Here is a 27,809-nt window from a genome sequence, read left to right on the forward strand (position 1 = left end):
TTTTAGTACTTTACTTAATATTTTGTAACTTGTTCCGAATTAGTTATTGAAAATTTCAGTAAAATTGATAGGGTAACGGTGACAGTTAAGCCTTCTCTCAATTAAGAATATCGTTTTTAGGATAATAGGTTTACACGTGTTGACTCCAAGGATTAGGAAGAAATCGGGAAGACGTTAACCCGCCCACGCTGACGTTGCCATGGTAACGGCATGGCGAGGGTTAGCAACCAGAACCTGATATTGTCATTAGACGATGTTGATATTACTTTGACAAGTATCAATGGCTACTATTGTGTGAATATATTAAGGCGGACGTATAGTGCATTTTTCTCATCTGGTTCTTTATAATGACTACAGAGTTAGGGCGCGAGCAAAATTGCTCTTTTAAAACTCTTACGCTTTCTGTAAACTTGTAGCCACGTAGATATTATGGTAAGTGCACACGTAGAAATGTTACTGTTCTATCCTATACAACGTTACTATGCACGGCGGGGTCCTAACTTGTCTAATTGCTGAGGTCTCACTAAACTCCCAACTTTAACTCATCTGAGACACAGTTTTAATTCTATCACGTCATCTCCCATTTTCTAGTCCCTAGACTTCTCCACAAACTGTGATTTGAATAATAAACACGGCGTCAAGGTCGTCTGCCACATCAATTTGAAAGTCGCTCCCAGTTCAGTAATTTCCATTCCATTGCTAAGTCTTTGTATCGCTAATTCTACCGAATCTAATAGCGCTCAACTCTTTCGATGCATCTCTGGTAGGGTCACATGCTGTTTTGTATTCCTCGCCCTCTCCTAAGCTGTTGTCTTGTGAATTCCAGATGAGTCCCTCATCCCCGCGACCTCGGCCCCGCCCCGCTCCTCAGGTACCGGTTTCGTATCCTTCTCTTCATTTTTAATTGCATTTTTCATTTGTTTATTCATTAGTACTTCATTATACTTTCATCTGTTCGTAGCGGCTTCATTTTCGTGTTTTCGTTGACAGCACGAGATGTTTTGTTTGGATATGATTAGATGGAGTTTGTTGGGCGTGCGGTGTAGCGCTTTTTGAATTTGCATGAACTCCGCCAGACGTTGTCCATGCAGTAGATATTGTATAGTCCATGTCGGTCGCCTCCATCGCTACAGTAAATACCAACAGATGCATGGTTGTCACCCAAGATCCGTATCTCTTAAGTCATCGGTGAGAGTAAATATTGTCGTAACAAAATTAACTTGAAACTCAGCCGACGAGCTATTACTGTCAAAAACTGTGCCGCAGAAAGTAGAATAAAATTTTATTGCCAACATCCAAATCGGTGGGTTGCCATAATAAAAATAAACGTTTTAGTCGTTACGTCAACCAGTGTTTGGAATTGAGTAAGTTAGAGAAAGCCATAATGCTAAGTTAAACACTTTTTAAAGTCAAATTAGGTTTAGGCGAGGTGGAATTGGCTCAGCTCGGCTTTTAAACTTGCATCATCATTATTGTCTTGTTCAAGTAGGCTCTCAAAAGAGTTATAAAAGGTTTAAGTTGAGACTAGGCGCTGGTGATTTATCTGCAATTCAAAAAATGTGAGGGAAATAAAACATAAAAGAAGAAAACTAAGTTAAAGAATGGATTGTGGCTATGTTTTCTGCACGTGACTGTACCCATAAAAACTCATTGTACGAGGACTTGTTCAATTTTAACAACCTAAATACCGTTCGTTGTTAAAACCCCGACGACATACCTAAATGTTACTAGCTTCATTACCTGAGATTTGAAAACCTTACCTATGAACCCTGAATCCCTATTTGCATACAATTTGTAAATATGCAAGCATTTTCTCGTGTCACTCGTGTTACTGTACTGTGTACTTTACGTTATGTAGTGAAGGTTCTGTTTCGCTTGTTGCAGCTGCGGCGGCGACCATATGGGGCTCGCAGGACGTGTACGTGAAGAAAGGCAGCACAATATCGCTGACGTGTTCAGTGAATGTGCACTCGTCGCCGCCATCCACCGCCTCAATTTTATGGTAAATCTTATTGTTCGTTATATTTACGTGGACGGCAACAATATCTGCCTTTATGTTTGCCTGCCTTCTACTCGTAGTCTTTGAAGAGCCTTTTGGGCTTCTTATCTTTTTGCCTCTTTGAGGAATTTTGGAGGAAATTAATGTTTGTTCAGAATCTTGAAGTTATGTACTTGCTAATAATATTTGTACACAAAAAAGGTGGCGAAGTCACTGACTGACTGATTTACTTCTTTAAATCACATTAAAACTTCTAGACAAACTAATTCGATATCACAATGCCAATGAAAAGAAGCCAATTTTGATTCAAGTAACTAAATATCGATTTAAAGTTCTCTGATTAGATTGACACTATTCTTAGAATAGTAATTAATTGATAGACAAAAGTTTGAGACACAAATCGAATTAGTCATAGTATTGTACAAGTTCGGAGTAGTGTCACACTAACTTGCTCATTGTATTAATAAATTGTGTTGTAGCTACAAGTTTATGCAAACGGGCTTCATGCTATAATATTGAGGTTGTTTCTCTGCCAATAATACTATTTTAAAGTATTCAGATTGTTAACTTTGACAATTTACCGATAAGCATGTAAAATAATTTGCGATAGAAGTAAATTCCGACGTCACAATAAGAGACGCTGTACTTCCCATTCGCAAGATTATCCTTCAAAAACACCTATGTATTTTGCTTCAGACCAATAAACTTCCTTCTTTCACTTTCAATCTTTATCTCCACCAGTATCAAAATCCTCCAATTCTTCCCTACCAGGTACCACGGCAACTCAGTGGTCGACTTCGACTCCCCCCGCGGCGGCATCAGCCTGGAGACGGAGAAGACGGAGGGTGGCACGACCAGCAAGCTGCTGGTCACCAAGGCCGCGCTCACCGACTCCGGGAACTACACGTGCGTGCCCAATAACGCGCACCCCGCCTCGGTGTCGGTGCATGTGCTTAATGGTAAGATTCTGTCAAGTATTTAAGGGTGCAAGTACATGCATCTAAAAAACGCGCTGGTCCAGCGACTCGCGCATGTACCAAAGCAAAGTACCCACCCGCGTGCTCTTGTCACTTGAGCAGGTTTACTTGCTCCAGCACTGTGTAAGACACTAAGGACATGGTTTAAAGGTGTCAATGGGTAAATTTCACCTACAGTTTTTACGGTCACTATATCATATCAAAGGCAATATGAAAATTTATTAGGATCGGTTTCTTTTTGGTGGGAAAGTGTAACCGATTATCCAGAGTCAAGTTTCGCATTTACATTTATTACCTGTTTATTGCTGTTCAACTTTACTGTTTATTGTGGCTTGTGTGTGTAGATAAACAAGTCAATTCTCGGGGAGTTCAGTTTTAAACAACTTTAGAGATTATCATTATCACCTGAATCGTTTTCAGAGAATACAAGTTTTATAGCTGGTAAAGCTGTTACTTTAACTTAACTCATGGACGTTCTTACAGTTAGGATAGAGACTGAAGAAAAAGAAGAATCTTCTTAAATTCTATTTATAATATCGTGTACTTTTCACTCAGGCGAGCACCCAGCAGCGATGCAGACGAGCAACCGCGCGTCGTCCTACCTCACGTCACAGCTGAGCTGTGCCATCGTCACCTACCTACTCTCGTCCGCCGTCTGCAGATGATCGGCCTAGCCGCCGCCAGCCAGGGCTCGGAGCTAATCAGTTATAAACCTTACATTCCATACAAACAGAGTCTAATTTTGTTTGATTGATGATAACAGACTGTTGCTTCTATGATCTCCCAAATACAAGCTCATTTAGAGTCTTGTGTAACATGGTTCGAGAAACATTCCTTAATTTTTGTAACGTTCGACTTCTCTTGATCTAATTACGTAACTGGTTATTTGATTTGTATAATTAAATGTACAAATCCTTTCAGCGTATAATACAGTTTCAATATTGAAACAGGACTTGATTCTCTTTTACTGGTAGCACAAATATCAGTTTATTTTGGATAAATTGACTTCGAGTTAAAATACTCTTTTGTTAATAAAGTTGTTTTCATATAATACATGTTAAATTATGTTTTATAAGAAAAATAAGAGCTCCAACCCCCGAAACGTTGTAGGATTAATATTAAACTTAATAATAGTATTAATTTAGGAAATGTTATTGAAATAATTGTCACTTTTGCAAAAAATTAATTTGTGATCGTAATGTTACGCGGCAGTATTAACTTATTATTTATCTAATTAATAAATTAAAAATGAAATTTGATTTCGTGTAAGCTCGTTTAACAATGCTCATTTAAATGTAAATTTATTTACAATAAAGTAATTATTTTGCTGATGACGAATTATTATTGAACAAACAAACTGAATGTAAAACATTTTTTGTAAATAAAGTAAACTATACGTAATGATGTAGAATAAATAAAGTTTATATCAGATCGCATTGTAAATATTTCGTATTGTTGTAAATACAAAATAAACGAGTTTAATACATAAGATTGGATATTATAGTACTAGTCGTTCCACCATTTGAGTGGTGAAAAACTGTTTTCTTATTTTGTTCTTAGAACAACTTATTTAAAATTATCAAAGCCACTCTTCATCGGAAATGGAAAAACAATGAAGGTAATAAGAAAGATTTCAGCGTAACAATAATAATGTTTTCAATGATTTGTTTTTATAACGAATCTAATATCGACTGCGTGCAATTAAATATGTTTACTAACAGGAAAAATAAAAGTAAATTAATTCAAATCAGATCACAGCCCTCCTAATTTTATTAAAACATCTCTTTCAACCTCATGTTCGATTACTAACACAAATTACTGGAATGTTTATTCCTAAGCAGAGTACACACTAATTGTTTAAATTACGCAGCGTGTTCCGTAAAGACTCAAGACTGTGTTTGACGCAAACAAAACCACGCCAACTTCACCCCCACACCCTCCCGCCCCCTCCCTCGTCTCGCCTGATACGTGATTCACCTGTGGGTGTTGCAGTGTCAAATAAGTTTGTGTCGAGAATTCTAAACAGGCAACTTGGCCAACAAGCCTACAGTGAAACTTCCCCTTTACACGCTTACGCAAGCTACGCCAAGCCTCACCTTCCCATCAAAGTTTTTCTTTCTCGCAACAAACGTTTAATAAATACACAAATCCCTGTAACTGATGAGAAGTGGCTTCAAACTGTAATTACTAGGGAATAACGACAAATAATTATTAAGAATCTATTGACTGTTTTCCACTAAAACTTTTATGTATAAACTGAATTTTCATCGCAGGTAATAGAATTTAATTTTCATGTTAATCTAGATCCGCACAGAGTCAATTTACGCTGCGTAAAACGAGACTTATTAGGTTTACGGCGGACTAAATTTGGGGTTATTTAAGGCGGAGTGCCTAATTGATTTTGTCGCGCAGCTCGTTACTTACGCGGCGTACATTGTGCTCTCCGCGAGACGCGACGCGCTGCGGCGTGCGGCGTCACGCAGTGTGACGCGGCGCGACGACTACTGTTGACTTTTTCCATCTTCTTGTATACTTGTAAAGTAGTTTAATACTGAAATATTGCGATAGTACGGTAGCAGAAATATACCTAGCTATGTTCCTTTAAATAAAGAGTAGTATGATGTTATTAATGTAATTCGACGACTAACTTATTTGTACGGTTGAGAGAACGGGACGTTTTTAATAGTGGGTATTCATGTGAATGCCCGATCACTGATTATATTGAAGAGGTTGATTTTGTTTCTTTTGTATCTTGTACATAAATTGTAATAAGAAAAAGGGAGTATTAATAAATATTATTAAAAAGTCTACCTTTTATTTAATCGAATACCTCGAGGCCATTAGTAATGGGATCGCAACGAGAGCGACTCGCTAAATTATAAAAACATTTTTATTTACGGATGATACAAATTGATGTTCGTACCGACTTCAAAATAATAAACGTGTCGCTAACATGATATCATGTGGAAACCAATTTGATATATTAATGATATACGTTTTTTTTGCATTGAAACGAGATGTCTGAACATGTTACCGCAAAATGAAATCAAATTCACCGCATGTGAAGCACTCACGTGAACATCTTATTTGCTTTCTTGTAATAAAATCGCATTAAAACCAACTCAGGAAAAGCGATTTAGTACGAGAATAAGCAAAAATATATCTTTACTCTTTTGAAGTGGAGTGCCAATCTCGGAAATTATATTTTTTTCCTTTCATAATCTTGCTAAGTACAATATTTTCTTTAGGAGAAATAAAATCTGGGTGTATCAGCCGGTTGGTACCTTTTTAAGCCGTCGTCGGAATGTGATGACACACGCGCGTCATATACTTAGGTCGGCGGATTACCGGCGAGTGTGCACCATGCTTTATTTTACTTTGTTGAAATTTTGTAGGAGTCTCTTAATCTCGTGAACGGGGATTTCAGTATCGGGATTTAGATTGGTGATTTACGGCGCTCTGTGCTCGTGAAATATTATTGAGACTCAGGTATGGTCATTCGTTCCTGTATAGATTCTAAATGTATCTAAAGGACGTCTACGAGTTTTTGTGTCCTTTATTCTTCAACTTTGAAAGAACCTTTCCTTTGTGAAAGTTTCAGCCTACAATGTAATATACCTTAACCTAACTCCGAACTCTAAACACAGTACATTGATTTATCCCGACGAGTGGACAGCAATAGACAGCCGTACAAATAATTCGGCACCGGCTATCTAGAATGTTCGACCGAATAAACATGGCTTGTTCGCACAAGATTGCACAAGACTCTAGTCTACTGCACAAAGATGCCGCACCTGGGGTATGAAACAGACCAGCTAAGAAAACACACTCAGGAAAGGGTAAGTTGAAGTAGTAATTACTAGCAGCACCGTCAGATTAAGGAAAAAATCGGAGGTAATCCGGAGAAAGACTTTACGTGTTCATTAATTAATGTAAGTATATTAGAATAAATGACTGATCGCAGGGATGGACGGTATTGAGGCTGAAATAGTGAAACTGTTACTTTTAATGAAATTGGTAGACTTAGTTTCGTTACTTATTTAGGCATGCTTTATTTCGTCGGTAAATTCTTAGGACATTACATTATAAACCTTTCGATATAAGGTATTCTTGTACATTGCGTACTTAAGACGACGGAAGCGCTCTAGTGTCGCTTCATACTCTAAAGCACCACAATGCAACTTGAAACTGCAGAGTATCGCTTGAGAGATTGATGAATAGTTCCATTATTGTATTTAACAGGTATTGAGTGGATATCCATGCTTCTTAATGTTTCATTTCAAACGAAGATTAGGAAAAGTAAGTACATAGAATTATCTTAATTTTGTTTTTCACGCAGGTACGAAGGAATTAAGTAAACATTGAGATTACATAGACTGACCAGTACTACAATCTTTACATACATATACTTGTAACAAGTTCAAAATTAATCAAGTTAACAGGTAGAAGAAATACCTCGACTAAAGCAAACACAAAACAATTAATCTAACTAACTAAAAGAATTCCATCTCTTAAACTAAAAACCACTTGATATCATTTTAACGCTGTAAATTATGATTATTATCATAAAATAACATTTTCGCCTCGCTGCTCTGAAGTTGATATATTTCAGTAGATATTTCACAGTGAAAAATAAGCGTAACTTGAGCTAAGTTAAGTTGCAACTTGACTGCAGGCGGTTTAGGCCAGCGCCTGATAAACTTACCGTTACAATATCATAACTTTATGTGCTTCTAAGTATATGTTTCTAGGTAAATCCTCATTTTATGTTAGGTTCTTTTTAGGTATCATTGTTTCTTAAGAGCCGTTAGTCATAATAAACTGCTTAACTTTAAGAGATCTTGATTTATTTCTGCATATAAGAGAACTTTTACTAGTATTTTGTATGGAATCACCGCCGTGTAACCACTTCTTGCAGTATTAATTATAGAAAGGGGTAAATTGAAGATGATCTAAAACGTAGGTACTCCAAGCTTCGAGTGTGGGTATAAACCACTACAGCTGATCTATCGATTCATGTGGCTAGCACTCAGCGAAGGGCTCTATCAAAGCAAGTACCCTCAAATCCTCTTTAACTAATAAAGGGATCAATAGTCTATGAATAAACTGATAGCTCAAGTGCTTTATTTAGAACCCTAAATACTGAGAACATTTGAGTTTGGGAGTTCAAAAACCTTTGAAACTTCAGTTGCAGTAAACCCCTTTAGGGTAATATTCAAACCACTTTTGTCTCAAATCTGGCAAGTCTTAGCAAATGTTTAGTTTCCACGCCTATACACACACACACGATACGATGATTACCTTTTGACCATCCCACCCCAATAATGTCTGGCTAATATTCAGTCTAGACGTATAATCAGCATCAATATTTATTTACTCATCTTTTGATCAAAAGAAACCTCATTAAGAGCTAAAAGATAAAGATTTACGTTATGACCACATGCTCAGTCTTCAATAGGATAAAACGTCACAATCTCCGATTATTTACTAGCGTCAAATGCGATCGAGAACAAACAGCCTACCCGGGAGTATAACCACGTTACAACAATCCCTAAAGCGATTGGGGCGAAGTGTTTGCTTGTCGCGGAATAATAAGCCGCGGGGCTCGCCCGGGGGAAGGCTGAGCTGATGACGTCACGCCGGCCAGCGTGTTTGACGTCATTAGTGACGCGAATTGTTTGCTCAGCGCCGCGGTTGTTTAGCTCAACTAGAAAACCGATGATAGGTGCTTTCCGCCTCAATTTGGAATCTGTGCAGCAAAATTTGGGAGTTTAAATCAAAGCATTTAGTGATGCTGCTAAAATAGCACTAATAAACCCGAATTTATTTTATAGATCGAAACATTGAAATTCATATCGATAGCTAGTCTGTATCGACGGAAAAATCCCCGACCTCATTACCTATAAGGTTTTTAACATCACTACACCATATTGTCAGTATATTATGTGCACACTACATGCTATATTATTTATCAGATACGAGGAGATTCATAGCCATAAAGTATAATGTGCACCGTGAAGCGACACCTGAGCACCGCGCTCCTTCATATCAAGGACTATTTCGAGACTGCACCTTCCAGAAATGACAAGACAAAGGACAAGCAAATTACTCCTCCTTGGAGCTGAGACTCAAGAAAATATGAAAGGTAGACTTTCAATGATTTTTCACTGGCTTCGTAGGAAATGTACGTAAGTATATTGTGTTTATTTCAGTATTTTTACTGACATATACAAGCGATCGTGTTGCTCACATTTGTATGGAGATTGGATCGGAACCACAACATGTCAACAGCAGAATATTGTATTCATAAGAAATTCTTTAATAATTCCTTTGATATTATTTTTTCTTAAGAAATAAATACAATATGGGCAGGCTTTCATAACTGAGTATTACAAACAATCTTTCAACATTTTAAATAGTGATTCCAAGTAATTAGTTATCATATCATATCGTTTATTGCATTCCATAATGTACATTAGGTGGAAAATATAAAGTGATAGTCATAATTATGGAAGTCGTTTAACGTAAGATAGTAGTAGTACATATATTATTTACTTCGTTATTTAGTCAATTTACCAATACGTAAAGCTAAAGTTCGCTGGCCTAGCACACGCTGTGAGGAGTCTGAACCAACAGATTAACGGACATAAACACCCTGTATTTACATATTATATAGAGGTAGAGGCAGTAGACTGACCGGGGAGAGATACTTGGAAGGCCTCTTTGACTGACAAAAGTAAATATTATTCTGTATAATATGTTGCTATCTTTGTCTTTGCCTTGGACTATCAGTTTAACGGTTATGTAGATGTTATTATAATTTGCATCTTTCATTTGTTCATTGTACAACCTTAAATACTAGCATAGTAGTAAAATGGGGGTTAGGGAGCGTTTAAATATTTATTGACTTTGTTAGTATCCGAATAAGTAACACTCATTCACTTCTTACAAATGATTCCAAAGATTGGTTAAAGTAAGCTAATGGTTTTCATGTTGTTACTACGAAGAGCCGCTTTCGCAAACTGACTGAACAAAATTGATTTGGTAAAAGTATTCCAAAAAACGCCGTCGAAAATGTTAAGTTAACGTCAGCTGATCGATTGAACAACTTAAAATAAACGTCATCAATCAACTGTCGAAGAGTTTCCATTTCCTCTCTGCAGACGTTACTAACGAGGTTTATCGTGGATTTTCTACAAATATAGGAATTCTCGAGAAATTTTAGGCAATATCAGCGCTCAGTCGCTACTTCACGTCGAGAAATAAGATCAAAGACAATCAAATTCCTTCGCCCCGAAATAACTTCTTTATTTCACTTCAAGTGGCTGTTTATTCTGTGTCCCAATGTGACATCATGATAAATAATATCTACGTTTCTACTGTGACAGCTCTTTTACGTAACTCGAAATTATTTTATGAAAACTGAGCCCAATAAAAAATAAAATAAATAGATATTAATGCTTGGAATTCCCTAAGAGGTAACACGAAGACGTAATATCAGGTAATCAGGAAAATATGCAAAAGAAAGTCAACATATTTTTAACTTGACGCTGGCTAGAAATATAACTAGTTGTCAGGTACATACATTTAGGTTTTAAAACCGTTCTCTTATAAACTGCTCACTCCTACCGCAATGCGAGCACAAGCGTAATGAAGAGATACATTGTAGCACATGCACATTTCGATGATACCGCGTACCGATAGCAAAACTGCCGCAATTAAGTAACTTATATTTTCAATTAACAAGAAAACATTCAAACTATGTATTACAAAATTTCACGGTACCGTGCCCGAGAAAATAGAAGAGATATTTTTGTTGATGTTATGCAAAAAGTAAGAGTGCTAAGCGACTCGCTGCTGGCCGTACACCACAGGAGGGTGGGAAGTAAACAAAAAGCACAAAAGCAGCTAACCCGCGGATGCCGCGGCTTCGGGCTCCACACAACTCTCCAAATTGTACCCCACACTAGCCGACTCCACAGAATGCCAAACGAAAAAGTTTCGCCTTTTTTCAACAGGGGAACACGCGAATGTAATCATTTCGAAAAAGGTCAATTTAATTTTCTACTTAACGGGTTAAATTTTAATAAATCTCCGCGCGGTGGCGGTGAATTTTTTATTTTGCGGTGTTGGCTGTATGGGAACCTTTGTACGGAAATGTGTCGCCTATCAGCCACTCACTGACATGTTAAACATTATTGTATTTTGGTTTATTTTATCTCTAATAATATGGAAATACTGAATATAAAATAAGAAAATGAAACTACACTTATCACAAAGCTACATTACCACATGCAAAGTACTAACAATAATGTTCTGAAAATAATAAGCACGCCAATTTTCCTTTCTACGCCAAAGCAAAAGGTTAAATACCTGACACATAAAGAACCAACACCCAACACGCACACGCCATATTCTTAAAAAATAAATAAAGTAATATTATACCGGCTGGCCGAAAATAAGGATTATTACATAGAATAAAAACTGCGGGTACCATTAGCACTGAAAATCACAAAACAGTAGGCTCATACACATTATCCCTATACTTCATGTTGTAATTTCGTGAATTACCCAAAATACCCGTTATTATGTACCGACCCTTAGGTTAGAGGTGCTACACACGAAAGGGACCGCTCGCAGCGATGAAAATTTGTATTTATTAATTTCTTTTTATTTAAAGGAGGACTATTTTAGTTTATTTTCTTTTAATATTCGTTTTGTTAAAAAAGCAATTTAATCAAATTTTACACTGAAGCTTTTATTTTACATGACTTTTCAGAACAAAGCCAAAAACAAAAATACGAACCTAACTAAATAGCACTAACCGTACATTTGAACGTTGGTATTTATTTACAAGCGCTGTACAAAACAACTGACAAAGAGAAATGACGTAAAAAATACACACGTTACAAGATTAATGTCAAATGGTAGGTATTGTTGTTTGTTTGTCGATATATCGGGAGGAGGACGGACGCTTGATGGATTAGTGTCCATCGCTGCGTCGGTGCCGATCGCTGCGATAACGTGCTCATGTCGCTTCCATGTACTTCCGAATAAATCGACAACTATCGCATGCAATCTGTGCGTGCTTTATAACAAAAATCTTTTCGAAAAGAATATATAATGGATTGAATGGAGAATGGAGGAAACAGTTTTAATTTTCCGATACTTTTACAAAACTTAATTTGCTTTTATAATTGTTCTCACTATGCATTTATATGTTTTTCATGCTCTCAAAGGCACTTGAATGCGTGGCATTTCGAGTATCAGCGACAGTCGATGCGAGTTAAAAGCCAGAGAATCAGGCCAACGGTTTACTGTTAAATTGGTAAACAATTGTAATTGGATTGCAAAATATTTGTGTTTAGCTGCATCGGGAATCTGGATTGTTCCTACAACAAATTAGCTGTACCGTAAGCTTTTCCTGCAGCTTTTAGAGGTAGCGTTTATTGCTCATATTTTTCAATTGGTTAATTATTAAAAATCTTTTTTCGTTTGAGATACAAGAGTCATAATTTTGAACGTACATGCATCGTATGAAAGTCAAGCATGAAATCAAGTCAAGGATTTAAATTGATAGACCCTTAGTATTAACCTTGCTGTTTATTATTTAAATACATAGATTTTAAACAAAAGAATCATAAGATTTAGATATCATAAGAAAGTAATCTTCCCTACCAAGTGAAGATATTCGATTACCCTACAGAATGGGCCATATTGGAGCGTTACGGAAATGTAATCAAGCTGACCATGGGCGGGTCTGTGGGACAAAAAGGTCACTTAGCCAAGATCACAGCCAAGGTTAACATCGGTAAGGGTAGCGAGTTTTTGCTCCAAAAGGAACATTACTGAACATCATTTTTTGTGTAGCTGATGATACAAATCTACGATGTTTGCAACACATTAGCGTACTGGTTAATGAGTTCATTTAGGCTACCATGTCAGTTTGAGACATGTTGCTTAGGAAAATACGAAGAATGTTTTAGGTAAAGAAAGATTTTCTCAATTCTGACCATTCAATCAATGTCCAATTAAAACTCATGATGGGGTTTCTTTGACCTCGGCACAAATAACTCTACATACTTTTGTTTTGGTTATGATTTTTTCATATGATATTCATAGCTACAGTAGGACCTCAATAGACGAAAACATGCGCACAATATCATTTAGCATAACCACACCTAAAACGCCTACCACAAACCAAAAACATGTTACTCCAAACTACAAAACGCGCGTCAAACCTCGTCTGAAACGCCTTAGGGCGAGTTCGCATTTGATCGGGCCTCAGTCACGCGATCCAGCCATCTCGTCCATCCATTGTTCTGCACCCTGCCTAATTATAACCGACAACTGACGGCTATCGCTTCTGACACCACCACTTACAATTACTTGGAAACTGGGGGGTACAGGAATCCGGGGTCTGAACCCTCAAGAGCCCCCTATTTCTGATTCAACAAAATTCCGCTAGTGTTGACATGAAAGGTGATAATTAAGCGAGGTCGCCGTTATTTCAATTATTTTCGTTGATTCTGTATTGTGTTTTTGAGGTTGAATTTCTTTTTGTAATTGGCGATTACTGAATTCAAAAGGTCGGGTTAGTATTTTACTTGGAAGCCATTTCAATGAAGCTTTATTTTATTATCCAGATCATTGCATCACATCAATTTTCACTGATAGATTAAAAAAATATAAATGTTAGCTTGATTAATTATCGTAAGAACATAGCTCACTAACGCCGCCGCCATCACCTGAAGTACCTGTCACATTTCCGCTTCATAAGTTTTAATTGTCCTTATCACAAGAAATTAATGTTTTTGTTGTCGTAAAACGACCCATAAAAAGCAAATCAGAATGTTTTGACAGCTCAATTTAACACCTCATACCATTACGAACATAAAACCTTTTGTAAACAAAAATTGATTCGTCATAAACACCACGATGCCTTTAAAAACCAATAAAAAGCATCGCCTACACCCGGCACGTATAATCACAACAAGGGCAATAACACTAAATCACATTATCACCCTTAAAGGTATGTATCATATAGGTTATTATGGCGTATCAAATGTAATGCACCAATCATAATTTCTTTATCGGGCGATCTGAATAACAAGTGAATGGTGTTCAATATTTATGTATTTATGTAGGTAGTGTACGTTTACAGGGTGATGCTAAACGTGATTTATAACAGATAGGGGTGCTGACTAGTGATTTTTTTGGAAACCACATGATATTGCTTATTTTAAGTAGACATGTTTGTAAATAACTATTGACATAAGCGTTTCTTCCTCAAATAAACGTTTTTCAGGGACTTTTACAGTTATTATTTGAACCCACGTTTTTACAAGCTGGTAATTGCACCCAGAACCTCTTGTTGAGCTCAGTAACGAACTATTTCATCATCATCATCATCTCAGCCACAGGACGTCCACTGCTGAACAAAAGCCTCCCTCTAGCACATAATCCTCGAACCACTGTATTTATTTTATCCCCCTTTCGTGAGCAACTTACATCCTTTCTCTCGTACCAATAACAGTGACCGCGAGTCTCATAAAAGTGTCCCTTATGGTGTCTGTAGCATGTCCTCACTTGTGAACACCATGGAGTTTGTACTTGTATGGTGTTTATTATAGTGTTGCCACTTGCTTGAAGTTGTTGCTCGGGATTTTTGATGTGAAAACTTCCTTAGTTGACCCTTGCACTGCAGGGAATGGAATTGAATTGTTTGTAAGCATTTGTTATGTTTTTGTGTTCTGGCCATTGCTAATAAAGTGACTCACTTTTAGAAAATTTGGTATACAAAAGGTATACCAGTAAGTTCAACCATGATTTTCAGTTGAAGATTTATCTTCAAATACAAAATCCTTCAGCAATAATGATGGTATGAATGGGAAGAATATACATCCATATTATCTTCCCTTCACTGACTCTGCGACTCTTTGACTCTGGACAAACTGATACTTTCAAAATAAAATAATGAAATCTAAACCCTATAAAACTGACAGGAAAGTACATACATGACGTTTCTCCCTAATGTAAAAGTAAACACGTTAGCTGCACTCACCGCGGTGTTGGGTGTCGGCAGGTGCAAGGTGCGCCCGCGGTCGTGTGGGACCGATACTAATGTTTGTCTGTCTTACTTATTTAAGTGTACCTGGATAACAAAGTATAGTCCATAGCCATACATCGGTAAGTAGTATGTCCAAAAAAAATTATTGGATCCAGTATTTCTTTAGATTAGAGCGTTTAGGCAAACCAAGTCTTCAGTATTACAGAACAGTTATTTCTAAATTTATTTAAAGTTACGCAGTATTATTTTGTTGTGTAGAAAATGTCAGCTGGGTGTGCTATTCTGCGTTCGTTTACTACATTACGAATTATCATTTTTGTGACTCCATTTATACTAAGCATAGCACCAAATATGTGCATACTTTAGCTATGCTTATGACAGAGAATCCAGAAAATAAAACGCCTTCATTGTAAGTAGTAAATTATTTTCGTCTTATGTTTGTGTCCATAAAGCTGAAAGTGCTCTTCAGCGCTTTTTTGATAGTCCTAAGTTGGGTAGTCAAATAAACAGGCAGCGGCTAGCAGATAAACAAAAGCGCTTAGCTAACCCGAGTGACGTATGACGTATCACTAGTGTGATGGAGCTGTGACGTCATCGACTAAGTTTTTATTGGCAGCCGGTGGGTTTATGGCTATCTAACAGTTGACTTGAACAACTACAGAGTTAGGAAAGATTTTTGATTTGGGTTTTTCCTTTTATAGTAAAAAAGAAACGGCAAAGTGAGATTGGATGGGTCAATTAAAAAAAAAACTCGGCTATATGTCAGGCGGAGACTCAGGAATGAAAAAATATTTTTACACAAGACGTTGATGAAAATAAAGTAAGAATCATAATGTACCCAACATATTACAATTTATTTCTCTCTTAGCAGTATAAGAAGACACAGTCGGGTTGTATTTCAGTTGAACACGGTGCATTAATGTAGCATCCATTATGAATAAGTGCCAAATGCACTTACGGTGCAATCATTCATTTATGCATTTTAAAATGTGAATTTAGTGGGCACTAAATATGTTTATACTTTAGTGCTTGGTTATATTTTAACATCTAAAACAGTGTTAAACACTGGTATTTTTTTACAGTTTCAATAACATGAAAATAATGTTTTTTTTTTTGCGTAAATCGTCGAAAAATTGTGTATGCATGTCATTTATTATGTAGTAAAATATAATTCGCTTGTATAGCATTAGGCGCGCGTGAGTGGGTATCAAGAATACCTATTTGAGCGACAAGCGTTTATCTTTCGATCAGAATATAATTCTTCACGCATTTACAGCTTACAGAATAATTTATAAGATTTCTTCGGTTACTTGAGTTATCTACTTTATGCTTCAGTTATCTTTCAATGCTGACATGGCAATGTAAATATGAGGGTACTAAAGGGCTTTATTTTATTACACAAGAGAAAATAAAATTCTAGAAAGATTAAATTATGATAAAGGTATAAAGAATTTAGAGGTTCAAAAAATACACTCGATTTAATAATTTTCAGCTAAGATTTTCAATTTTCTTTTATGCAAGATTTGATTTATACTTATTTTAGTTTTTCCCAACCATCTCGGGCATAGCTTCCAGTGTAACCGGATGCAGCTGAATACCAGTGTGTTACATTGTGTTAATTTTATAGTCTAAATGAATAATGAATACAAGAACGTACTATAAGTTTGGCCATACACAAATAACCCACCCTTGGTCACAAGCTGCAGAATATATAATCGCAGTCAAATTCAAATTCAAAATTATTTATTCATCAAAAGTTACAATAATTGTTTGGCAATGACCCTCAAACTAGGCTATTAGTCAAATAAAATCATCGTCACATTTTCAAACCACATGTACAAATTGAATACAACACAACAACATTGCATTTCTCCATCCATTCCGAACTTCTCCCAAGTTCACAGCTTCAGTGGTGCGAACCAATTTTTGTCTCGAGCCGACAATACGAAGTTATCTTTCGATTTCACTCAGTCAGCTCTGTTTGTCTCGATAAACGCGACTTGTATCGATAACTTTGTGCTTGTTATAAACACTGAATTGCTGCCACTTCGCGAATACGATGTTATTCCGAACTGCTGCTGGTAATTACCTGACTTCAACTTGACTGACAATTTGGGTTTTAGGTGTTTTGTTTGTTTTAGGTTTGTAAAATAGATGGTTTTCATGGCAAAATGGTAGTTGTTACAATGTGTTGGTAATTATTGATTTAACTTTACAAGGAATAAAATAATATTTTTTGTTGCGTCTTCAGCACCCTCCTATTTTATTGTTGTCCCCTTAATTATATTTAAACAGCATTAAATGACAAGTAGCTCCAAATGCCACCTTATAATAGTCACGCAATTCAACGCTCCTCCGAGCACAATACAAAAACGTAGAACCTCATTACCGAAATGTAAAGATCAACAATAGAGCCATCGAATGATAACAGGTTTTATCTCACATCAAATAGCAATCAGAGACTGAAAGCGTCCCGCTATCCTTTGATCCGGACTGCTTTGTGCCATCGCCTCACTTTTTGCCTGCTATCTAATGGACGCGCATTTTAAAATGCTTTTTTAGCCGAGAGGAGTATTAAGTCATTTTTCTGGCGCCAATAAAGTCTTTGTCGAAGCCACGATAATATGCAGTGTGAACAAACACCTCCGGCTGGATAATTACGTCATCAGTATCTTCTATCCAATCTTCTGTTTTGATCGGCTCCACGCAAATTACCAATATCAAACTACCTAAGTTATGATTGGAAAAGAAATTGTGTTAGTGCTGAATTCTAGAGAACTGGGAATATCTTTTATGAAGTCTACATTTTTTTATGAAACTCTGAAAAATGTTATGAAACATCAAATAAAAAATTAATAAGCACGAGCACAACTTTCCATTTCTAATAAATGAAAAAGTCCGCAGTAACACGAATAATGTATAAACAATAGAAAGACGGGAAATAAGGCAGTATTATGTTAATATAAACAGGCACCTCGTCACAGGGTGAGTGACGGGACGAATATTTTGATTAAAACTTATGAAAAAACTCTTTGGGCTCCCGGCCTAAGAGAGGAGAGTCAGCGAGCTCGCGCCGGGCGGCCCGCAGATATGAAAATATGATCAAAGTTATTGAAGGGTTACACTCGCAGGGTTAGCTGGACGTGCGATTATTGTAATTGGATGGAGCTGTTTATGGACTATAGGGGTTACAAGTGTGTGGATATAGGTCAATTTCTCGCACACAATTTTGGGATAAATTATGAGTGTGAGGGGACATTTATTTCTACGTTATGAGTTGAAAGTTGTTTTGTTCTCTGAATAAGTTAAATACTCGTTAGAAAATATTATGTTACAATAATGTTTGCGAATAAATAAATTTAAATAAACATGAATCTCAGTTTTAATTATTTTAGTAAGTACATCATTCAGCTTTACCATATATACATAAGTTATTTAAACAGCTTTTGATAACAAAACCGCGATTGCACTAAACACTAGACTTTTCTTATTTCGTAAAACCAAAGTCCGACAATAAGGAAGCGAGTCAACAATAAGTTGAAAGTTGCGGAATACAAATCTGTGACTTAAGCCGCGCTCGGGACATGCCAACCAAACTTGTTAAAAATGTATCAATTTAACTTTTCCAAGATAACATCGGAGAGTTTGCGTACGCCCTTTGACAGACCGGCCTTCTAATTTCATATCGAAAAGTTCAATGATTAATCTTTTATGAAACAATTCATAATATTCTGGGGATTTTTGGCAATCTTTGGGACGATACAATCTGACGAGCGACGGGTTATATTAAACTTGAGGCCCCATACGCTGTTATTTATGATACCATGGGTATTTTGATGGCAGATGCATGATCTACTAACCTTATTTACAAAATTGGAACGCATGAAAGTATAGAAACAACACGACATTATTATTTAAACGTGAATAAATAAAAGTGATATTGCATTGTACATAAACTAATAAACCAATTGCGAGCCACCTGGCCGACGTAATGCCACACAATAATACCCACGTATGACCAGTAAGCAGATTATAACAGTTAGCTTCTGGCTAAGCTCATTAGCTGAAAATAACAATAGACGTCCCTAATCCTCAACAAATCTGTAGTGTAGTTCACACGCCATATGCAGTTCATCAATACATTCACATACTGACGGACAGGTAGACACTGTCGACCTACATGCGTGATCAATACCACTGTTTGACAAGCCATTAACGTCCTTACTTGATGCTAATAGCGACCATAATTGAATAGCCCCATATGGAGGCAAGTTAAGCGTGTCGACAATGAAAGCAAATTGTGCTTAACTCGTAAATATTTTACGATCGACGATACTCTAAGTTGCGTATATGAAATTACAGAACATCAACGGAGTTTTGATGACGTAACGAACGGTTGTCGTAAAAAAGATGGGGTTTTATTGGCACTAGATGTCGCTAGTGTTCTGGCATGCCAGATCGCTTCCAGTCTCTGGCACCGTCGCTTTGTATGAGAGAACGTTTCCGTGAATTTTATCGACACTACTTTTAAATATTCTTGCGGAAATGTTGGCGCGAGGCCTGTCCGCTTAGAACGTACACTATTTCTTTAAGAAGTGTTTTATTTACGTAAGCTAAACGTACGTAAAACTTTGTAAAAAACTACCGTACATTATTTTACACTCTAGATTTTTCAGACTAACATTCCTATCTCCCCATTGTCTGTAAATTCTCTGTTAATCCCTGTAACGTCAAACGCTTCATGGACAATAGGTATCCCACCAAAAACATTAAATGTAAAAAAAGCCAATCCTCTACGCAATTCCTCCACCGTAAAAAGTTTTGAGATCGCATAGAAGCCAAGTCCTGTTCAACTTTATTTGTAATAATAAATCAATATTTTGTGACTATATCAATAGTTTCGTTCACTTTACAATAATATTGACTTGGCCATGAGCACAATAAACTACAAATATAATACAGCATATCTTGGAGAGGTGAAAGTCAATCATGAAGTTTAATATCACAGAATTAAATACTTTTAGTTTTTTCAATTGTTACTAAATGACTGACAGTCAGTATCATCCAAAATCATGAACTGCACATTTACTATGGCGCATGTTTGGTCCATGGTGATCTCAAATTCCAATCAGTCCAACCGTAAAATCATGTCCATATAGAATGTATCAATTCAATGGTATTTACACATTATTTCAGGGAGCGACTATTAACTTGTGCTCATGGCCAAGACAATATTATTGTAATGTGAACAAAACTATTGATATAGTCACAAAATATTGATTTATTATTACAAATAAAGTTGAACAGGACTTGGCTTCTATGCGATCTCAAAACTTTTTACGGTGGAGGAATTGCGTAGAGGATTGGCTTTTTTTACATTTAATGTTTTTGGTGGGATCTAATTTATTTTTTGTAGGTCTCTTTCTTCTCTAAGTATATAACAAATTAAATTAACTTACATGCAACTAACTATATATATAATAAACTAAATATGTAGACCTAAACTAGCACAACATTTTTTTTAAATAAATTAAACAATTTCGAAATTGTCGAATTTTTTAATCGAATATCTTTTAGAATAAAAGAGATTTATTTCAGAGGTAGATGGCGCTATCACATGAAATTGTTTTTTTTTTAACTAAAAACCGTAGCGCGATTTAGACCAGGACAACGCCATCTATCGAGCGAGCATGCAGTATTTATCGCACTGCATTAATATGAAAGATTTTATCATTATTCATTTTATTTTAACCTAGCTTTTTTATTCATATGTATGTATATTTAATACATAATAACAATATACCACACTACGTAACAATAAAACAAATACATAGTAACATTTTGTACATAAATAAATAACAAAGTTATCAATGCAGTCAAAATTCATACACAATGTTCTTGAAAAACCGCAAATATAAATTTGTTTCCAATTTTTTTATTAAGTTTTAAGGTTTTTATAATTTTCCCTTTATATGTAGCTAATAACCTATCTTGGTGCCAAATTTGAAGGTTTTAAGTTTGCTAGAAGTACCTTAGACTTTTGATGATCGGTCAGTGAGTGAGTCAGTGACAAAATAGTGTAACTTTGATCGCTCATAACTCGTAAACTATTTATTCAAATTTCTTGTAATTTTGGGACTGAGCTTGTTCTAATACTTACTCTTGGTCATCGAAAACCTAAACTCCTAGCTTTGTTCACATGGAAGATACAGGGGGCTGAAATAGCCGCGAAACGCTTCGAGAAAAGATAGTACGGCCGTGCCCGCTTTGCTCGAGTCTTGGCTGGGGCACTGCCGTGCCCTCAGATAAAGTTACGGACAATTATTCGTACCGAACGTTCGAGAAGCTCACAATATTAGTCATTGGGCATGGAAACCGAACAGTACATGATTGGTGCAAGCCGATACATAGCCGTGGTCTCAGATTAGAGAGGCGCTGATTAACGAGCGAACCTCCTTTATCCAGTTGCAGCTTAATAGCGAACATTCGTACACTGGGTTGCATTGGGATAAACACTGTTTATTTTTTATTCAAAAAATCCTGACTTATGAACATGACGTTTTTGATGAAAATTATGAATAGAGTGTGTAATTTAGACATGTGAGATGGATGTGGCCACAACCCTTTTCAACGGCTTGATCCGCAACTGATATTAAGTAACAATATCGCCGGTTGAATCATATACGACTCTTTACCTATCTCGTGTTTATTGGGAAATGCAATTACAAATTGAGATTGCCAATGTTGACCAAATAATCAACAATAAACTTTATTGATATACCGAAACAAAGATGTAATGAAGGGAACAGCTCACATAAGCCTATTATCGAGCGGCGTACACTCGCGTGCAGATTAACGCGCTAATTATTTATTAACCTTCGGTTCCATGGAAGAAGGAAATATAACGGAGATGCCATAGGAAAGGTAGGTCAGGCGCCTTCTTGTAGGTCAAAGTAACGTACAATAAGAGAACCGATACTAGAACTAACAAGGCGTTAGTATTCCTTGTTAAATCAAAACCAATCTGCTTTAATTAAAGATCAGTCTTAATTGATAGGAGATTTTATTTTGAAAATAATGGGTTGAGTTCCATAGAAGGCGTATAAGGGGGACCTAGCAACGTTCCCCGAACATCCGCGTTTTGGCGTCCTATTTTATTAATAGATTTTGTACTATGACATCTCCGCTAGTTATTTTATGCTCCATGTTCAATCCTCACATTATATCGAGTGGCACCTGCGATGTGCGTCGGTTTGTGGTCCTTCTGGGTAATACATTGACAACCAGTGTATGACGCTGATATTGATAGTGTAGCGCTAATTAGGGATTTAGAGTTTGGGGTTTCAGTTGGACATCATTACACGCTTCATTAGATTATATATCATACATATTGTCAAATGTATATAATGCAATAATCCATGGGTTACATATATTATAGTATCGTTCAGGTGAAATACAGTTTACAGGGTGCGGCCGTTGGTACCTGGTAGTCAGGCTGGCCGTTACAAGGGTAAATGAGCAGTTTAAATTCGTTTAAACAGCGACGCCTGCAATGACCAATGACAATTGGTATCTATTGCTTGAGTGAAGTTCTATTTTTCTTAAAATATAAAGTTGATACGAATTTCAGGTTCTTGTCTACATGGTGTCTAGAGTAGGTACATAGTTCATGTCAATCTTATGGCGAAATCGTACCAAAAATATATGCGTGTTGGTGCTAGTCCACAACTAGCAAGAGTTCTCGCACAAGGCTTGCAATTTTGCGGACATTTTAGAAAATGTTCGCACGCAATTTGTTACTGTTTACTGAAGCGGGTATACCAGAAGAAATATTTGCGTGTTTGTGTGTTGAAACGTCACAGTGCCGCACACCGTTGGAATTTTGCCTTTTACATAGAGATCTATTGAACTAGATACACAAAAAAAGTCAAAGTATCGTTATTTCAACAGTGTAACACACCGGTGGTTTTTCCATCAATCCGTCTCACCTAACTGATCGGATATCACTAATGAATAGTATTTTGATAACCTGACACGTTACCATCGATCACCCCCTAACCTTTGGTTAACTACGGCGGATTAGGTTCCACTATAACTAGAAGCGGTGAGTGGGCGGCTCTGCTATCTGATATTTTTAACCTAATACTGGGAAAATATAAAATACCTTTATTTTAAGGTTGAATCAATTGTAAAGGGCTTCATGTCGATATTTTAAAAAAAGCCTAACAAACTAGTATTCTAGAGGTAGGTATTATTCTAGTAACACAGAGCATCTCCCAAAAATAAAAAAAAATACTAGCTTTCGTTGTAATCGCTCATTAGTCATTACGCACAGTATAGTGGCGATTATAACAACAGCAGATTATGGCGTCGTCTATACCGCTGTACATATCTTATACCTTAAAAAACTTAATAAAGTATAAAACACATAGTAGGTAAAATATTGCCAATAAAATAACACGTAACAACCAAGCTTAAAAATATACGTTTTCTTTGTATAAAGACAGCACAAAAGACACGGTCGCTACACTTACCAGGACAGCAGAAATCTTTAGGAGCTACACAAGAGCGCTCATGTCCAGAGGTACATAAATCAGGCGCGCCATACATCAGGCGCTCAAAAGGAGCGCCGCGCTAATGGTCCGGTGATACGGAGCAGTGGACACAAAACTCTTATTTTTATGTGTTTTTTGATTGAGTAATTAGGCGTGATTTAGAAGAAAGGTTAAAAAAAAGATGTGCCAGGATTGACTTAGGCCACGATCAAGTAAGATACTCTAGACTTTGTGCTTTTGAAAATCTTGCAACGTAGGTAAACAAACCAACACAGCTGTATGTAAAATGTTACAAATATTATAAAAAAGATTTCATAAAAGCTTCTTTAAACCGCAAATAAGTATAAAGCGGCGAACAAGAAAAAACTTAAGATTCCTCTCTTCAACAATTCTTTTCCCATCTGCAGCAAACAAAGCAAAATTATCAAGACTTACAACAATTTGTAGCGAATGCGCGCATTACCCGGGTGAAGCGCACACCCACCGGCGGTGGCCGTTCAAAGTGGGGAATGGCCTATTAAAAGCTGCACACCTTTCATATCGCCCAGGAGACGTTGATACCGAGCATAAAACGTAAGCACCCGGGAACTTGGCTCAATAATAATACATACATTTGTGTTGATCGCGTTACAGGTATGCATGCTAAACCAAGCTTGAACAGGGTTACAAAGAATAGTATTGCCTTTATCTAAAAAGAATGAAAACATGACGTATTTCAATCCTGTCCGTTTGTACGTGTGAACCAATCACGAAAATAAAAAATAATATATTAAATAATGCGCGTTGAAAATAATCACAAACACGGTCACATTTTGAGTAAAAACAATAGTAAAGCCGGTACGTGGAAGCTCCAGTTTTATTAAATTTAATGCACACACGTAAGTGGAACAAACAGACGGCGGCGAGCCAAGCCGCTCTCTAATACGAACATTTTCCTTCACCAGTCCGCTTCAAAAACTCAATTTACAAACTTCCCATACAAAATATAAGGAAATCAAAGGAATGCGGGAAACGTCACTACTTTAACCAATTCTTGACAATAAACAAGTTGACTATAAGACATGTTCTGCCAGCCGAATCCCACTGCTGGGAGCGTGACAGGCGGGGCCGGGGGGGAGCGCCAGGCTCGCGAAAATACACATTCTGCGTTTTGTATAAAGTTGGGATTTCTTTGCGTATATCATATATGAAGAAGTGAACCACTCATCAGAGGAAATAAGACTCTATTGTGAGGCAATAGAGTTTAATTTAGATAATGCAGTGTTGCATATCTCAAAGGAGCGATTTAAACCATGTTCAGAAATGCTTGCGGTGAAAGCTTTCTTGGCAGAGTTCTGCTTGCTGTTTTATTTTTTTAAATCGCGATTTATGTTCGTGGAGATGTTAAGGTATTCTAAAGGGTCTCGGTTTTCTTCCTTCTATGAAATTATGCGTTACGAGACGTTGAGAAATGAAATAAGTTTATGAGAGACGGGAATAAATAGCCTTGGCTTCAAGTGGCATTTCTGTATCAATGAGATTAACCAGATAGTGTCAGTTCCTTTTATATTTAACTTCCTTTGCTCTTGCCAACGTAATTATAATTTTACGATTATTATTTCACTCACTTTTATTTCTTTCTTTCTGATCTGGTTTCTACGAGTAAGTCTGTCAGAAAATGCAAAACGTAATCCACTAAACGTCGTTCAAAAACCTACTGACGAAACGAAATCCCAAAATTATGTAAACGCGTCCACAAATCCAACAGCAGTTACTACCACAACTCACATAAACGGATCCTACAAAACGAATTTATACGTATTTCAATTTGAGTCCTAAACCTTAGAAAGTTCCGGAGCTCGTCTGTACTGAGCGAACAAATCTGTCGTCCATAAAATCGTTTACTGCCGAGTTTCAGTAATCTTTTCGCAATGTGAGCATTTCAATCAAATGAAAATCATTGTAGTAAAGCTTCTGTAAGCCAGTGGCTCATAATTGGGGTAAGGAGGAATAAAACTGTCCGTCTTCGCTCGTAAAAATGAGGAGAGGTGGGCTTAAGGAGGTGTTATGAGCCTCTGGAGGAGATGCCTTCGAATCACTTTATGTGGCTCCACGTCTTAGCGGCTATGTCAATACTGGACGTACTTTGAAGACCTTGAGAAAAAGTGTAATGATTAATTGTTTTGTAGGCAATAAATTATGACTGAAAAATTGATTGGTTTTACAGAACATAATTACGCATGTGGCGTGTGGAGTAAAATAAGCTTATTTCGCCTATTAAGAAGTGATCGCGGATATTGAGTTCTAAAAGACCTGTTTTACTGTTTTTCCTTTACTACAACACAGTAATATAGAAGTTTGGAGTAATATCAAACCCTAATAATGTATTAATCTCAACGAAATTAGAGTGAACTTTGTTCGCGCAATCACTTGAAGTAAGACATGAAGACGATTGTTTTCACAGAACTCAAGGACTTAATATACACGTGTTTACTGGAAAACAAACAATAAAACAAAACTGGGTTAACTTTCTCAACGATCATTCTAAAAATAAAAGAACCTCTAACTGTCTGTGCACGAGGACAGGAAATTTATACATATCTGCAGACATATAACCATAATTATTTTATACGTAAGTACCTATAACTTAATTATTATTATATATGTATGTATACCTTAATGACGGGCACATAAAGCCCCACAAAGAAAACGGCTAGTATTCTAGGAAATCTCAATGGATACTTTGACTTGTAAAACCAATTATAATAATTAACTCACAACATTTTATTCATGGTGTTTCTGAGTATTTCCTCGAAGATCCAGGAGGACTGGACTACTTACTTTAAAGTAAATAAGCTCTTTTAGATTACATTTACATGTAAATCAGATATGATTTCTGGGAAAAAAATATTTTTGGAATTGATACATCAGATATCATATTCCTATTCTTCGATCACGGTGCAATATGATGTACAACATGATGCACGTATAATTGCTTTAACCAGTTAGCACCAAAACAATATTATTTTCCATTGTTATTCGATACTCCACAGAAAATCTCCAATAAACAGAGTGAACTTCGAAACTAATGAGGTACGAGTGCCGCAGTATTTCATGTCCCTACGTATGTTCAGACGGCACTTAATAAGGCCTAAGTCCGGTACCTGCTGAGGCCCATTACCTAACTAATTTAGGAACCTAGGCGAATCAACAACTTCGTCTGCTACGCTTTATTTATTGATGAGGGTAAATGTTAAAGGTACTAAAAGGTTTTCTAGTAAATATCTAATACTGTTTAATAAGTTTTGTTATAGTGTTATTTTGAGCATCCGGCAGTAAATATGTGGGTTGATTTGGCACGACTGTGTAGGCACGTAGCGCGTAGGCGTGAAATATGCTACGCCGTAGTAAGTTCGTAGCAGCATTAAGTCATGTATCACTATGCATTATCAGGTACATAAGCATAGCTGCCGTGTTGCATTTGAATAATGGTTTCCCTGCATTACTCTGCAGCCAAAATAAAGGAACTTTCAAGGCAACTCTTATAATTTCAAAAACAACAGCTAACACAGTTTTTCGTTCCGCTACAACAAATTGTATTATTACGACAGCTAAACTAGTTATTATTAGGTAAACATTGAGAAATGAGTTTTGAACTTTTTCCTCGTTTGCAACAGTTCGTATTTACTTGTTTTTACGACATGTTGTTATTCAAATATCTTGGCTGTTGCCAGTAAATATACTTGAATGCCAGTAAAACTTTGACAACGGAATGATTGGTCGTAAATTTTATGCTAATATTATTTACTTGCATCCTGGATATACTGTTTATTGATGCTGAGAAGAAATATGTTTCCGTGATGTAAGACATACCTACTATCAATATAGTTGTACTTCCTCCTCCCTTGATAACCTCTTTAGGCAAACAATCTGTTCGCTTTAGGTTCTTTATAAATAATAAGATCCATTGAATTAAAAAAAAGCACACAAACATATGGATTAAAACTTTATTTTAAGGAATTGGTCAAAACTGTATATTGAACTGTACCCATTGCCTCAAAGACGAAAAGAAAAGCTCAGATTTTCTAACCATGTTTATTATTACTTTATAATAAAAAGTTGCTAAATTAATAAAAACTTCAGTCTATTCAATTTTATTTCATTACACATTGGTTGATACGCTGAAAGAATATAAATTGGCACCAAAGTCTTCATAACATAAAACATTT

General features: G+C 36.5%; 1 protein-coding gene across 3 annotated transcripts in view; it reads left to right on the top strand.

The window, feature by feature from the left end:
- The window catches only part of LOC110377239 (fibroblast growth factor receptor-like 1), a 142,758-nt gene extending 136,983 nt beyond the window's left edge, over nucleotides 1-5,775 (top strand). Inside the window, exons 5-8 of one of the 3 annotated variants that reach the window (XM_064038865.1) lie at nucleotides 827-871; nucleotides 1,885-2,002; nucleotides 2,771-2,958; nucleotides 3,532-5,775. In XM_064038865.1, the coding sequence (XP_063894935.1) occupies nucleotides 827-871; nucleotides 1,885-2,002; nucleotides 2,771-2,958; nucleotides 3,532-3,641 (461 nt within the window). In that variant the 3' untranslated portion in view covers nucleotides 3,642-5,775. Of the gene's footprint in view, nucleotides 1-826; nucleotides 872-1,863; nucleotides 2,003-2,770; nucleotides 2,959-3,531 lie in introns of all 3 variants that reach the window. The other 2 variants (XM_049846138.2, XM_049846139.2) reach the window with 2 other exon arrangements.
- Nucleotides 5,776-27,809: the final 22,034 nt, after the last annotated feature.

Source organism: Helicoverpa armigera, chromosome 17, assembly GCF_030705265.1.
Source record: "Helicoverpa armigera isolate CAAS_96S chromosome 17, ASM3070526v1, whole genome shotgun sequence".
Classification (NCBI taxonomy): domain Eukaryota; kingdom Metazoa; phylum Arthropoda; class Insecta; order Lepidoptera; family Noctuidae; genus Helicoverpa; species Helicoverpa armigera.